This window comes from Gobio gobio (genome assembly GCF_949357685.1).
Source record: "Gobio gobio genome assembly, chromosome: 19".
In the NCBI taxonomy this organism is placed as follows: domain Eukaryota; kingdom Metazoa; phylum Chordata; class Actinopteri; order Cypriniformes; family Gobionidae; genus Gobio; species Gobio gobio.
The window spans coordinates 10,660,722-10,675,771 of record NC_137112.1 but is presented as its reverse complement, the minus strand read 5'-3'; the positions used below and the strand labels follow the sequence as shown (position 1 = coordinate 10,675,771).

The 15,050-nt window shown below is 39.0% G+C and overlaps 1 protein-coding gene across 3 annotated transcripts in view; it reads right to left on the bottom strand.

Moving 5' to 3' along the window:
* The window catches only part of cpne5b (copine Vb), a gene marked incomplete at its 3' end in the record, with an annotated part of 252,325 nt that overhangs the window by 71,544 nt on the left and 165,731 nt on the right, over positions 1-15,050 (bottom strand). For all 3 annotated transcript variants that reach the window (XM_079843746.1, XM_079843747.1, XM_079843748.1), the window contains exons 8-9: positions 3,100-3,203; positions 2,308-2,412 (exon numbers count right to left, since the gene is read on the bottom strand). In XM_079843746.1, the coding sequence (XP_079699872.1) occupies positions 2,308-2,412; positions 3,100-3,203 (209 nt within the window). The remainder of the gene's footprint in view (positions 1-2,307; positions 2,413-3,099; positions 3,204-15,050) is intronic.

Below are 15,050 nucleotides of genomic sequence, written 5' to 3'. Positions count from 1 at the left end.
TTTGCACTTTTCATAATCAGATGAAATTTAAAAATAACATTATAATATTTAAAAATAAATATGAAACAAAATACATTGTTTAATGGCTACAATAAGTATAGTAGGCTACAGTACAGATAAATGTCATGTCCGGTGAGCGGTTCATGAGTGGAGCGCGCTGGCATAGAGCGGATTATTGAGCTCATTACAGGCCCATGAATTAAAAAAATGGTCGGGTTTAAATCAGGCTCGGGCTCATAATTACAGTTAATGTGTCAGGCCGGGCTCGGACACAACGTGCACGGGCTTGGGTAGGGTCGGGCTTGATCTTTTGAGACCGATCTAAGCTCTAATCATAACATAGTATTGTGCAAGGAGCCGCACAAAAATAAGTGTGTTAAAGGTCCCATGGCATGGCATTTTTCTATTATTTTATGATGTTTCCTGAGGTGTACTTATATTGTTAGTATGATTTTTACATCATAAAATGTCATAATTTAGAAATAAAAGGCATTTTTTCTATACTGCTGTTTGCCCTGTGGCTGAATGCCCTGTTTCAAGGGGCGTGTCTGCTGTGAGACTTCAGTAAAAACGCCCACTGTTGTGATTGGCTGACATCTTTGCATTTGAAATGAGCGGAGGGGGCGTGGTTTAACGAGGTCTACGAGGCACGAGCTGGCACGAGCTGCTGCCAGAGAGACGGACATGAGTTCACTTCACATTAGTTATGTCAGTCTCAATTCAGTGAACTGTTGTAGTTACAGCATATATATACAGTCTATTTTTAGTCGGAGGGACTGTCACTCATGTCAGAAAGTTAGTAACTTTAGTAAATTATGGATCAGCGCTGACTGGAGACGCAAACCGTTTAGAACGATTCAGTCCGATTTGGTGAACTGATTCGGTTCACTAAAAAGAACCGATTCAAAAGAATGATTGGTTCGCGAACCGGACATCACGGAGACAGAGCGATTGCTAACAAAGTTATTTATAGTAACTACTGAGTTATGAGAGCGCTGTCAGTCAGCGCGAGTTTATTGTGTTTGTATTTGAGAGTTCTGAATAAACACGAGTCCCAGTCACGCCGAGTCCGTCTTCATCATTATTACCAACTTTGTAACACATGCAATGTACCATTACAGCTGTCGAGATGAACGAGTTACGAGTAAGTGTTGATAATAGCATTATTTTTTTATATTTTCCTATCATATGTAAAGCGTCAGTGACGCGCATTGAGTACACAGCGCAAACAAAGACACAACAGCAGTAATCGAATGTAATCCAGTTTATTGTGGGGAAAGCTGGCTAGCCTAGCCGGATACCCTCACGCTTACCCCCCTTCAGCTTAATCTCGCGCCGCGTTTGGTGCCTCCGCTGTGGGCCAGATGCAGTACTGGGGGTCGGGGATGTTGAAGGCTGACCGGTCAGCCCGAGCTTCGGCGTGTGTGAGGTTTATCTCTAAAGATGTGACTCTGCTGATGTTGAGCAGAAACGACTGTATGCACATTTTAGAACAAATAGACGCGACGAGGACGTACAAAAACACTGACTCACAAGATAGAAAACACGAAAACACCGTTCTGTCGGGAGAGAGAGAAGCCACTGCGTGTGCACGAATAATAAATAATTAGCTACACATCAGAAATCACTGATCACAGATCAGAAGGAACTGAAAAAAGACTTCTGTTTTCATTTGTACATCCAAACACTGAGAAACTGCCAGCATTCACTCGTTCACAAGCAATGATTTCTCGAGCGTTTGCATGGGCGTGCCAGATTCTCTGGGTGGAGGAAAGGGAGGAAACCGTTCCTGCTTGGACGTCAAACCAGGAGACTTCAGGATTGGCTAGTCTGGCCTGTCATTTTCTCAAAGGCAGAGAAAGACAGCCAGAACTCGGGTTTACACCTATTAACATTTCTATCCACTTGGGGACAATATTCAGGCTAGGGGAACTCATATTAATGTTGAAAAACCTCATAAAATGAAAATTTCATGCCATGGGACCTTTAATCGATCATCTACTCCAGTAATTCTAATTCATGTGAAATGAAAAGAAAATAAATGAAAAGAAAAGTTACTCTGTGTGAGTGTTCAGCTGTCAATTGTCCAGTATACTGGTTTTGCACAAATGTAGGTAGAGGCACGTTTTTCCCATAAGCCTATGTTGCACACACGTCTCATCTCAAGATCTTCACTAACTGCTGTCTCCTTGGTAACCAACTATACATACCGTTAAAAAACTTTATTGATGGCAAAATTGTTGGCTGTGTAGGAAATAGTGCATTATATATAATTTTCAAAATGAAGACATCAAAATAACTACTTACCGGTCAAAGTCACCATTGCAGAGAGCTCTGACTGGAATGGTGAACGGCTGCCAAACAGGGTTGAGGGTGTTCTTCACCACCTCTGTCTTGTGGCAGATTGTAAACCTTCATGTGGAGAGAACGGACAAAAACATAAAGACATAGAGGAATTTAACTTCTGAGGAAACTCGAACATGACTGACATCAGCCACCTGCTCCGTTTATCTCAAAGCTGATAAACCATATGGTTAAAGTGTTAGTAAGTGTACAGACATTCACATTGGTTTAACTTTGTAAATAATAAAAAAGCTCTCCAAAGATCTTTGTAAACTTAAATTGTATTTAAGCCTAATTATCAAGCTGCAAAAAGTAACATCCTTCCGTTCTATAAACAGATATTACTTAACATTTGATAATTAGCCCCTCCATCAGCGCCCAAGAGCATCATTAAAACACCCTAAACCTTCTGACTCATCCGAGCCTCTGCAGAGCTTTTTTAGTTGCTCCGTTGAGTATTCTTGATCTCAAAGACAAAATGGGCAAACTACCCGATCACGGCTGTTGAAAACATGATACGCCGGTCACATAAGTAAAGGGGCTTTGATGGGAACTCTGGGTAACCCCAGGATAGAAAGGCCTTTTCCTGTTCCTCTGTACGCACACAGAGAGTCATTTCCAGCCCATAAATGTCCCACAGAGCAGCAAAATGTTTCGTCAGTCTCACAGTATGGGAGTAAAGTTGAGTGCTGAGAATCATGGGAAATATTCCTTTCACAGTGCGTATGCAATTATAAATCGATGTAGGACACTTACGTGCCGTCTTCGTTGCTTCTGTAGAAGACCATGAAGGGATCGGATTTCCCGAAAAAGTCCTTCTTGTCCAATTTGTTGGCACAGAACTGCATGGTTGCGCTGTCCTATAAAGAAAAAAAATAGATAAAACATTTTTTTTGCTCTTAATGCATCGTGTTTCCTTCTGGAGCATCAGTGAATGTTTCAACCTTTTTTAGTAGTTGTTTGAGTCCCTCAATTGACCTCAGGGTGAAAAGATGGATCTCAAAATCATACAGTCCCTGCTGGAGAGGGTTCAAATATGCAAAAGATGCTGGAAAACTGAAGAATGTGCAGGACCTGGAGGATTTTTCTGAAGAACATTGGGCAGTTTAACTGCTCAGGACAAACAAGGGACTCATGAACAACCATCACAAAACACAAAAACAGCCGTGGATCATCCAGGGAACGACACACAGTATTGAGAAACTTTTGACTTGAACTATTTTAATAAATTCCGCTATTTTTTGTCTTGTGGACTATATGTAAACATTTTTATGTAAAACATCTTATTCAGGACAGCAATAAATAAAAAATAGCATGCATTGTGTATGATCTCTCTTATTTAGTTAAAATTATTCACATTTTCACAGATTCTGCAAGTGGTTCACATACTTTTTGTGTTATTACGGAGATTTTAAGGAATGGTTGCTAGGTGATTTTGTTCAGAAACCTTCAGAAAACTTTAACTCGATTTTTCTCTAAATTGACTTTGCTGACTCTGTCGAATTCAAACAGGTGTAGCTCTGTAATTTTTTGCCTTATTCCAACAAATCATGCATCTTTTAATTGAAAATAACAAATCATCTTTGAAAATGTGCTCATTGTGACTCATTTTGCCAGCAAGGGATAAAAAAAAACCCTGTATGAGCTGTGCTTACATGACAGCAACAACACAAAATCCGCACTGAATCGTGCATTCTAATGATTACAATGCAGAGAGAATAGATCCAAAACGCTTTCATCTAATTCGTCTGGGAGAAAGGGAGGCTCATTACAGCAGGATCAGTGATCTTATACAAGTGAACACACAGAAATGGATGAAGCTTTGGGATTTGAGCTCTATTCAGTGACGAAGCGTGCTGGTCTGTGATCAGCTTCTGCTTCACTTGTCATTATGAATATGACCACGCCTGCCATGTAGAAACAACTCGGGATCAGCAGTTTCATGCTGCGATAATTTTAGACGAGCATCAACTCATGCTTGTAATTTTTGGATTGGCCCTTGAGTTCAACGGTATAGCACATTCAGTGTGGAAGATGTGTCTATTTCAACTAGAATGAGGCCGTTTGAAATATATATATCATGTTATTAAATTAGACTGCAAGTTCTGAAGGTTTGAAAGTTTTATAGAGACATTTCATAATGACAATTAGTTGTACAAACACTGACTGATTATCTAAAGGCTGTTGTTTGCAGGAGTGTTTTCCCTGAGGAGGATAAAGGAGCAATGCTTCCTCCGCAAATTTGGATGGGAAAATAATTAGTTCAAAACATAAGAAAATTACATAATTTGTGGCTGTGTCTTTTTTAATAATGCCAGCCTGTCATAATAATAATAATGCATTTTATTTAATGGCGCCTTTCATAACACCCAAGGTCACCTCTCAAGCAAAAATACAGATCACTACACAAGACAAAACACACAACGAACACTCCGCATATACAGATAAAGTGCAGTAAAGACTCAATAAAACATATTATAAAAAGATGATGCGTTCCAGGTAGGTTTTTGAGCCCGTAAATTACAACTTCAAACCACGACTCACGACTTTGTAGCGTTCCAGGCAAAGTCATGCCAAACTGCCTGAGCGCAAGGAATTGTGTCGTAGTTAGATGTAAACAAAGCATGTCGGACCGTACGGGGTGTATGCTCATTTACAATCATTTCTATCGCCAAAAAATAGGGCACAATGTACTGTGTAAATATGAAGGAATTTTTTTTCACAGGTGTTTTACCTGTATTTTCAATTACACATTGCATTATTTTGTGTTTTAAGGGTTAACGTACATTTCCGTAAAATTACTTTATAATGTACTGGCAGAAAATGACCAGTACATTTTCCATTTGTATTTTTTACAGTGTAGTTTGAAAATGTGAAGTGTTGTTGTGCCTAAAGTATCAGGGTTGGGAAACACTGGTTTGGATACTGTAATGTATTCATTTTCATTATTCATGAACTCATCAGACAAAAGACTCAACACTACAGAAACCACACAATAGCTTCTCTTATTTGTTTTCGTCCGTTACAGGAAAAAAAATGTGCATAGTGTTACTTTACAAAGTGAATTTGTCAACTACTGGCCTGACAGCAGAATACAGCGTTTTTAGTCGTTTTTGCAGATCCGTGTTCAAGGATCGTTTTGACAACATTGTCGTCTGCACACGAAAAACGCGGAAAACTTTTCAGTTTTTAGTATATCGTTGTCATGTAAACATATGCTTGGTTTTGTTCTGTTTCTGTTTGCCTGTGTTCCTATGTGTCACATGTGCTCTGTGTCTGTCCTTGGACTTTTACATTGAAGTGTTTACTTGTGCTTTATTTTGTAGTTCTTTGTAGTTTTTCATGTTGATTAGTCACCCAGGTGTGTCTTGGTAATTTGTTAAGCTTGTTTGCCCCTGTGTATTTAAACCCCTGTGGTTCCTGTGTTCTTGGTCAGGTCTTGTTGTCAGCTGTGTTTGCTTTCTTTAATCATGTCTAGATTTATCAGTTTTGCCTGGATTTACTTTTAATGTTTGTTTGAATAAATGTTTGCTGCATATGGATCCTACTCTCGTTCCTCTGAAACAGCCACCATTACAGAAAACTACAAAGAACTACAAAATAAAGCACAGGAAACACTTCAACGTGAAAGTCACAGAGCATATGTGACACTATGGTTACCAATGAATTTATTGATTGGTCCCACCTGTCTCTTGTTCCTCATTATTCAGTTTTTTGTCTTGCATTGTACCTCTGTTACGTGTTCTCCAGAATACTCCTGTGTGGATTATCTTCATTCTTTTGTGTTTATTAGAAGAAGTACTGCAATAGTTCTCTCTCCTCCTCATTTGTTTACCCAACTGTGACAAGTTTCCCCTCCATTTAAAATAACTCGCTAAAGCCCTCAGTTTGACAGCAGCGGTCAGAGTCTCTGTGCTGTTTTGATGATTGACACTGTTCAAATGAAAATGTCTGAATTGTCTCATTCTCAGCTTTTGCACTTACAGAGCTCCCTGGAAATCAATGTTCACTTCCCCTGCTAGTCCCCCTTTGTGAAATTATTAGTATTTTCCCTGAGTTTTAAGAAAACTTTATAGTATTGATTTAAGATGGTATTGTCATTGTTCCTTGCATGTGAACACTGTTATTAAACATTGTGTCTATAAACTCCAGACACTTACAGAACTGAGCCAAAGTGTTGGAGAGCGCGAACAGCTGCTCTATGACCGGGGTCTAATTTGTGACGTCACTTTTTTACCGCTAGATGCATACATTAGCTTTCTCAAGCACAACACGCAGAAGCAAGCACCTGGTTCTTTTAATTTCTTACACTGGCTCCCAAAAGGCTTGCCGTCTCTGCCTATTTCTTCAATCCACGCCTAGTGCTATTTATTTTTAAGTCCTTTATCAATTAGGAAGTCTTCCCCAGGCTTCAGAAATTTACCTTCCAGTTCCATCCTGCTGACTAAGTTCATTTGCTATTCTCCAACGTGATGTCTCCACTCCGGCATCTACACTCTCAAAAAAAAAAAAAGAGTACAAAATTGTACCTTTTAAGGTACAAGTGTCCGTCACTGGGGTGGTACCCTTCAGGGTACATTTTTGTACCTCTAAGTCAGGAGTAGGCAAGTTCGGTCCTAGAGAGCTGATGTCCTGGAGAGTTTAGCTCCAACCCTACTAAGCCACCACAGTATAAAACTCATGGCTCCCAGCATGCATTTCAGCATTAAGTATGTCACCATTGTTGAGATTCATATGCTGATTCTTGATATCTGTGTGCGTCTAAACTTTTTTCTCCCTAGAATGTATTTAAAAATCTAAATTCAGAATGCCTGATCTGTGGCAAGAAAGTATTGCTGGTGAATATTATTTATTGATATTTTTAGTCAGTGATGAGTTTAGTCAACCATTTTTCTTCATGACAATTTTTGTTTATGGCTTCTTTTGATTAGAACAGATTTTGTGTTTAGTTAACACTGTAACAAAAACCACAAACTCGCATACAAGTTTGAGTTTGACTCGAGTCAAACTGCCCAACTAAAGAAAACATTCATCACCACAATGGTGACCAAATATTTTAAATAAAACCAACATTGAATCCTCTGTTCTCAATAAGAGCTTCTATTGATATCTTTCAGGGTTGGAGTCAAACTCTGCAGGACAGCGACTCACTAGGACCGAACTTGCCTGCCAATGGTTTAATTTTACCCTAAGGACCAATTGTGTACCTTTAAAGGTACAGTTATACGTTTTGTTCTTCAAGGAACAAAATTGTACCTCCACTGTACCTTTTTTTCTGAGAGTGTATGCTTAGTAGTATTCAGCTGGATATTTTCCGAGACCCGCCCCATTCTACTTCTGATTGGTTAGTAATGTTAGTTTGGTTAAGAGTGAAAGCTGTGTTCCTCTCAAACCATTGGTAGGCAAACTCGAACTTTTTTTTTTCCGCTGAAAAAAACGCTGCACACCGGAGATCCGTAATTTAAAGGGTAACTAAACCCCAGCTCAACGCTTAACTCCACCCACTGGCAATATTTGAAAAATATTTGAAAAGAGCGGAGGGCGTGCACCTGAGACCCGCAGTGACGGATTGATTGACAGCTGTCTGACTCGCGAGTCGCAAAGATGGAGAATGACTGGAGTGACGCCAGCAGCTTTGCAACAGAGCGGTCATTTCTCCCCCACCTTCACCTGAAGTGGAGGAGGGTGAATTGTCTGTAGACACAGACCGAGAGCCTTATCAATGCGAGCCGTTAACTCCCGATGCCGACGATGCTAGTGAAGCAGCAGCGCAAGAGAACTGGCCTAATCTATGAACAGTCAAATCCTTATACTGAATGTCACTAAAAATAGATCAGATACATACAATGTATTTTCATTCAAACTGAATAAATTAGCAGCGCAGGACCAATAAGTTCAAACCTTATAGCCTATTATAAACAGATTTCCTCAAATAAAAGTTAGACTATATATGCCAGCAAGTTACGGTATTGTTGTTCGTTTGAAAGTGCGTCTCGTGTATGAAAATGATCTTCTGTACACATGACGAGTGGCAATAATATCGCAAGAAAAGCCTAACGTGTACTGACAACTGCATTATTTAACCGCATTTTCTTCATTACAATGTTAAAGCAAGTGTCAAGTAAGTTTCATTCATAATGCTTCTACTTCATGTAACATGAGAGTTCATACTGGAGTGAAGCCGTTCTCATCATGTGATGTGATTGGGGAAAACATTTCTGAGGGCGTGGTGAGCTTTTGACAGTGAGCCGTTGGAAGAACCATCATATGTCACGATGACCTACAACGTCCAATAGGAAAATTCAACTTTAACCTTCAACCTTAAGAGGGCAGCACTCAGACGGTTTTACACCATATATTATAGAATTAAAACACTTTATACCCAAATGTCAAAACATTTACTCGAATCAATGAACAGCACTAATAAAGCCCCAGTCTTGCAGATAATTAACTAAAAAAAAGTTGGTTTAGGGTTTAGTTACCCTTTAAGCCCTGCACTCTAAAAAATGGTTCAACCCATGTTTGGGTCAAATATGGACAAACCCAACCTTTGGGTTTAAAAGTTTAATTAAAAAATGTAAACCAACAGTTGAGTTTATTAGAGTGTAAAATTATTGTTACCAAGATGAAAGAAGTCTCTTATGCTCACCAAGGCTGCATTTATTTAATCAAATCTGCTCTGTGCATGTCGGAAATGAAACACCCATTACCCGGAGGCTTCCTAAAGCCCAGTGATTGTACACACAGTAAAGATTGTAAAGTAAAATTGTAAAGACAGTAACTATAGTGTCGATTTCAATCCAAGCTCGAGTCACATGATGAAACATTGGAAGAGCTAGTTATTCAACCCCAACCCCCATCGCAAGGACGACTTGAGCAGGACGTTTCTCAGTGATACGCTACTCATTCTGAGGCACATCATGAGATGTTGCAGATGCATTTCCTCACCATCAGCATTAACAAGTGTATGTCCATCAACAAACCCGTGTGTGTTTCTAATTTATTGCGGTGCACATGCGGGAACTGTATCAATAACAGCGCAATTGTTAGCCCAGCACTAACGTGAATGACTGATGTAACATTAAAGTGGCTCCATCCTTTATCTTTACTCAAAGTAGTAAGAACGACAGACAATCTGCATTAATAGACACAATCTAAAGTAATATTGCTTAGCAGAAGTTAGACAGTAATAACGTAAGTCCTACACAATATAAAATGCAAAACTACATATTTTGAACACCAGATAGAAAATACATACATCAATAATTAATCATACTTTTAGGTTGTGATTCTGAGGAATAAGTTGGTCCAAATGGATAAACGTTTTGTAAACCCAGTCTAGACCTCAGAGATTTGAGAAGCAATAATCAAAAGGTTTTACTGCTATACTATAATTTTAACCTATGACTCCTCACATTCTCATCCTTTGGAAGTGTTTACAAAGAGAATTTGCTTTTGCAGAGCAGAAAACAGTGTTTTCTCGACACTGCATTTAAGGTAATATTCGAAAAGCATAATAGGGGCACTTTAAATTAATTAAAATATTATTAATTTCTCACAATCTATAAATTGGTCTAAGTTTGAGGTCAGTATGATTAACAATTATTTAATTTATTCAACAAAGATTAAATTGATCAAAAGTGACAGTTGAGATATCAGTAAAGATTTATTATAATTTCAAACTTCGAACTTACTATTCAGAGTCCTGGAAAAAAAAATCCACAAAATATGACGCAGCACAACTCTTTTCAACAGTGATATTAATGAGAAATGTTTCTTGAGCAGCAAATCATAATATTAGAATGATTTTGGAAGGATCATGTGACACTGAAGACTGGAGTAATGATGCTGAAAATCTATTACTTTTACTGTACTAATATATTACTGTTTTCCTGTATTTTTGATCGAATAACTGCAGCTTTGGGTGCATTCTGCTTTCATATAGTATTTTAAAAAAACAATTACACAACACAGGTCTAATTCAGACCATCTTAGCAGTCAGGGAACATGTTTTACCAGTGGATTATAAAAAGCGAGTTCTTAAGAGTACAGCGTGTTTTGCAGACTGCATAAGTGAGTGATTGCAGGACTGGACTCGTGGCTAATCTAGAAACGGCCCTGTTATCTTCACAGCTCTTGTGTCAGAGCACTAGATCGCTCTTAGTAAACAAACTTTGTTGTTGCAAGCTCTGCGACCTGCAGAATACTGATGACATGCTAATAGACGTTAACTGCTGATGAGTGCGGATTCGCGTGTATCACACACAAAGACGCTCTGCTTTGAGAGCAATTAAACGTGCGCTTGCTCTAAAGGAGAATTTCTGGACTGCTATATCAACATATTCCTCGTTGCTGTCCTCCAAAGTCACTCGCCCTTGTTCCAACAGCCCAACCCTCGTGCTTCCAGCTGTCCAGATAGCGTGGCATTACAGCTGAGAGCCATCACGTCCCCTCTATCACCCTCCCATAAAAAGCCCAGTGGCAAATGATGCCTTGGTGCCTTTTCACATGACAACCATCAGGAATCTGCCAGCTGTAGAGCGACATAACACTTTAAGAGCAGCTTTAGGGTTCTCACTAGAAATCATCAGTGGCGCCCGCTGAAATGAGGTGGTATGAATATCTGCCTGGAGCGCAGACACCCTAAATAGGGCACTTTATGAGAGGGAGGTAAGGGTGGAAAGTTCAGAATGCACATGAATTGCCCTTCACAGCTAAAAATAATGGCCCTCCATGCCCTAAAGCTTCGTAAATACGTTATGCGTTCCTGGATATGAGGGCTATAAAGGGGAAAGAAGCATGTCATTCTCCCTCTACTAGCTAAAACATATTTTGATCATATCACACGGCAGATTTTCTGTGAGGAGATTCTCAACGGCTTCTGCTTCAGGGCACAGATTTCACATTAGATATCAAGTGGTGACCTATAGGGGTGTAACGATATATCGTTAATCGATATATCGCGATATAAAAAAAGTGACGATATGTTTCGTTGATGTAAACTATATGATATGAAACACGCAGTTGTTTTATCCAAGGCTCAACTTGCTGTATTTATAAGGTAGGTCTATAATTCACCCAAAAATATAAACTCTATCATGTACTCACCCTCATGTTGTTTCGTTTAACTTCCAAACACAAATGAAGATAATCTTTATAAAACCTAGAAATTTCTATCCCTCCATTTAAAGTCCATTCCTCTCAAACTTAAAAGATCCAGTAAATGTCATAAAGGCATCTACTAATCGAGTGTCTAATCCAAATCCAAGTCTTCTGAAGAGACAGTGGCTTTATATGATGAACAGATTTACCACGACGCGCATACTGTAGTAAACACGGACGTTCAAATGATTGCGTGACGCTCGAAAAACAGTAAATGCTTGAGAGTGAGTAAATACAGAGTAAAACATTTTGGATGAGCTAAACATTTACAGTTTGGGAATAGTCATTTTGACACACTTTTTTCTTGCGATTAGAACTGTGACGCATTGATCATCTGAAGCGCAGGCGTTGCTGGAATGACACTTCTCAAAGTCCAAGCGCAAACATCATTTAAAGCGGCATTCCTTATAGTGAAAGCGCAAACATCATTTAAATCAACAGATCACATTTGGTTTTAGTAGTATGATTATTCAAAGCATTTTAGATGGTTTATTCTTATATGTATAGAACATTAATAGTGGGAGAGATGGTACATAGCGAGCACTGGGAGAAAATGATTTATATATATATATATATTTATATATATATGTATGTGTGTGCATGTGTGTATGTTAGTGTTGTAGTACTTGAGACCGGTCTTAAGACCATTGAAGGTCTTGGTTTTATCTTGGTCTCAGATTTAGAGGACTCTGGATTTTGTTTCAAGACCAGTCAAGACCACAACTGCTGTGATATTACTAAATTGCTGGTGCATTGTCTGATTTATTTATGAACATCATTAAAGTGATTGGATGTAAAACTTACTGCTTCAGATGCAATCAATAACTTATTTCTAATTTGATTCATATATTCTGCCGGTTCAGAAATTAATGAGGGATTTTGTCAAAAATGTCACCAAAATTAATACATATGCTCACAAAATTCAAGACATTGTTGCAGAAATTGATATTGATCAGATATTGTGAGCGCAACAAAACATGAATGTTGCGGGCGGGAGCGGGAGAAGGTAAGGTATATTTTTGCGGGAGCGGACGGGAGTGGGACAGAATTCTGCGGGAGCAGGCGGGAATGGGAAATAAATATTTTTAATATCAATATTTTTTATAGGGTAGATCTTAAAAATGTATTCAAGAAATAAATAAACATTAAATACTTAATCATACATACTTACCATTTTTTTACCTTCAGGTTATCAGAACATACAACCCCAAATCAGAAAAAGTTGGGACAGTATGGAAAACGCAAAAAAAAAAAGAAGTGATTTCTAAATTTACTTTGACTTGTATTTCATTGCAGACAATATGAACACAAAATATTTCATGTTTTGTCGGGTCAACTTCATGTCATTTGTAAATATGCATCCTTTCCTGTCATTCAGACCTGCAACACATTTCAAAAAAAGTTCGACAGTAAAGCATTTACCACTTTGTAATGTTGCCATTCCTTTTCACAACACTTAAAAGGCGTTTAGGGACTGAAGACACCAAGTGATGAAGTGTTTCAGGTGTAATTTTGTCCCATTCTTCCTGCAAACAAGTCTTAAGATGGGCAACAGTACGGGTCTTCGTTGTCGCATTTTGTGCTTCAAAATGTGCCACACATTCTCTATTGGAGACAGGTCGGGACTGCAGGCAGGCCAGTCAAGTACCCGTACCCTCTTCCTCCGCAGCCAGGACTTTGTAATGTGTGCAGAATGTGGTTTTGCATTGTCTTGTTGAAATATGCATGGACGTCCCTGGAAAAGATGTCTTCTTGAAGGCTCCAAAATCTCTATGCTCCAAAATCTCCAAAGCTCCAAAATCTCTATGTACTTTTCAGCATTAATGGTGCCTTCACAGAAGTGCAAGTTACCTTTGCCAAGGGCACTGACACAACCCCATACCATGACAGACCCTGGCTTTTGGACTTGTTGCTGGTAACAGTCTGGATGATCCTTTTCTTCTTTGGTCCGGAGCACACGGTGTCCATTCCTCTCAAAAAATACCTCAAATACTGATTCATCTGACCACAGTACACGTTTCCACTGTGTGATGGTCCATCCCAGATGCCTCCGAGCCCAGAGAAGTCAACGGCGCTTCTGGACACTGTTAACATAGGGCTTCTTTTTGGCACAGTACAGTTTTAACTGGCATTTGTGGATGTAATTACATATTGTGGTACTTGACAAAGGTTTGCCAAAGTAGTCTTGAGCCCATGTGGTGATATCGCTTATAGATGAATGACGATTCTTGATGCAGTGCCGTCTGAGGGATCGGAGATCACGGTTGTTCAGCTTAGGCTTGCGCCCTTGTCCTTTACGCACTGAAATTCCTGCAGATTCCTTGAATCTTTTAATAATGTTATGCACTGTTGAATGTGAAATATCCAAATCTCTTCCTATCTTTCTTTGAGGAACATTGTTTTTAAACATTTCAATAATTTTCTCACATATTTGTTGGCAAACTGGCGATCCTCGGTCCATCTTTGCTCCTAAAGGATTAGACCTTTCTTGGATGCTGCTTTTGTACCAAATCATAATCACAATAACCTGTTGACATCACCTGTTTCAAATCACATCATTATTTAGCCATTTTACCTCATTACTAGCCCTAAATTGCTCCTGTCCCAACTTTTTTTTAAATGTGTTGCAGGTCTGAATGACAGGAAAGGATGCATATTTACAAATGACATGAAGTTGACCAGACAAAACATGAAATATTTTGAGTTCATATCACAACTTTTTCCGATTTGGGGTTGTACATGGCAAGTATAGAAAGCCAACTATAGGATGAGTTCCTGGACATATTTTCTCCTTTTTGTCATAATCCTAAACCCTATACTACCATAAAAAATATTAATTTAGTTGATAAGAAAACGCAGTTCAAGCCACAACACTGAAATCTAATTTGTTTGTCAAGAAACACTAAGCCTGATTTATTGTGGGGTAGATGCACTTGTGTTTGCAGACCATGAGCTTTCACTGTCTTTTAACGATAAAAGTGTCTACATTTTTGACGACCAGATAAAATAACGGAAGTGTGCCTAAAGAAGAGTTTTTCTGGCTCTAAATGAATCCGAGGTACATTCTGCTCTTGAGAAGCAGCAAAATTTAGAGCTGAAACAAGGAGACAATTTGGTGGGAAAGTGAGAATAGTTCATAAGCAAATGATATACGTGTGCTATTGTCAGCTATTGACTCTCAGCAGGTGGCTTTCAGGGATCAGTATGAAAGAGAGGTTATCTGCTAATATTGTCAATCCTCTTTGGGCTTTGGTGCTTTTATATGCGGAATTCTAGAGACAGACTAAGACAATGGCAGTATGCCTGAGGGTGATAAAAGAAGATCAATATTATCAATATTGCAAATTGTCCAATTTCTTTTCTCTAAAAGACAAGCATGGGCCCTTGAACCTGGACACAGTGTTACATTTCCACTCCAGACCCTCAGAAGCCACATAAACAGATGCTGTAGATGTTCAGGCTGGTGTCCTGGTGCATTGTTTAAACTAAATGACGTGACGCTACTTACTTAAAGGCAGGGTCGTGCGGTCCATACAAGTTGCGAA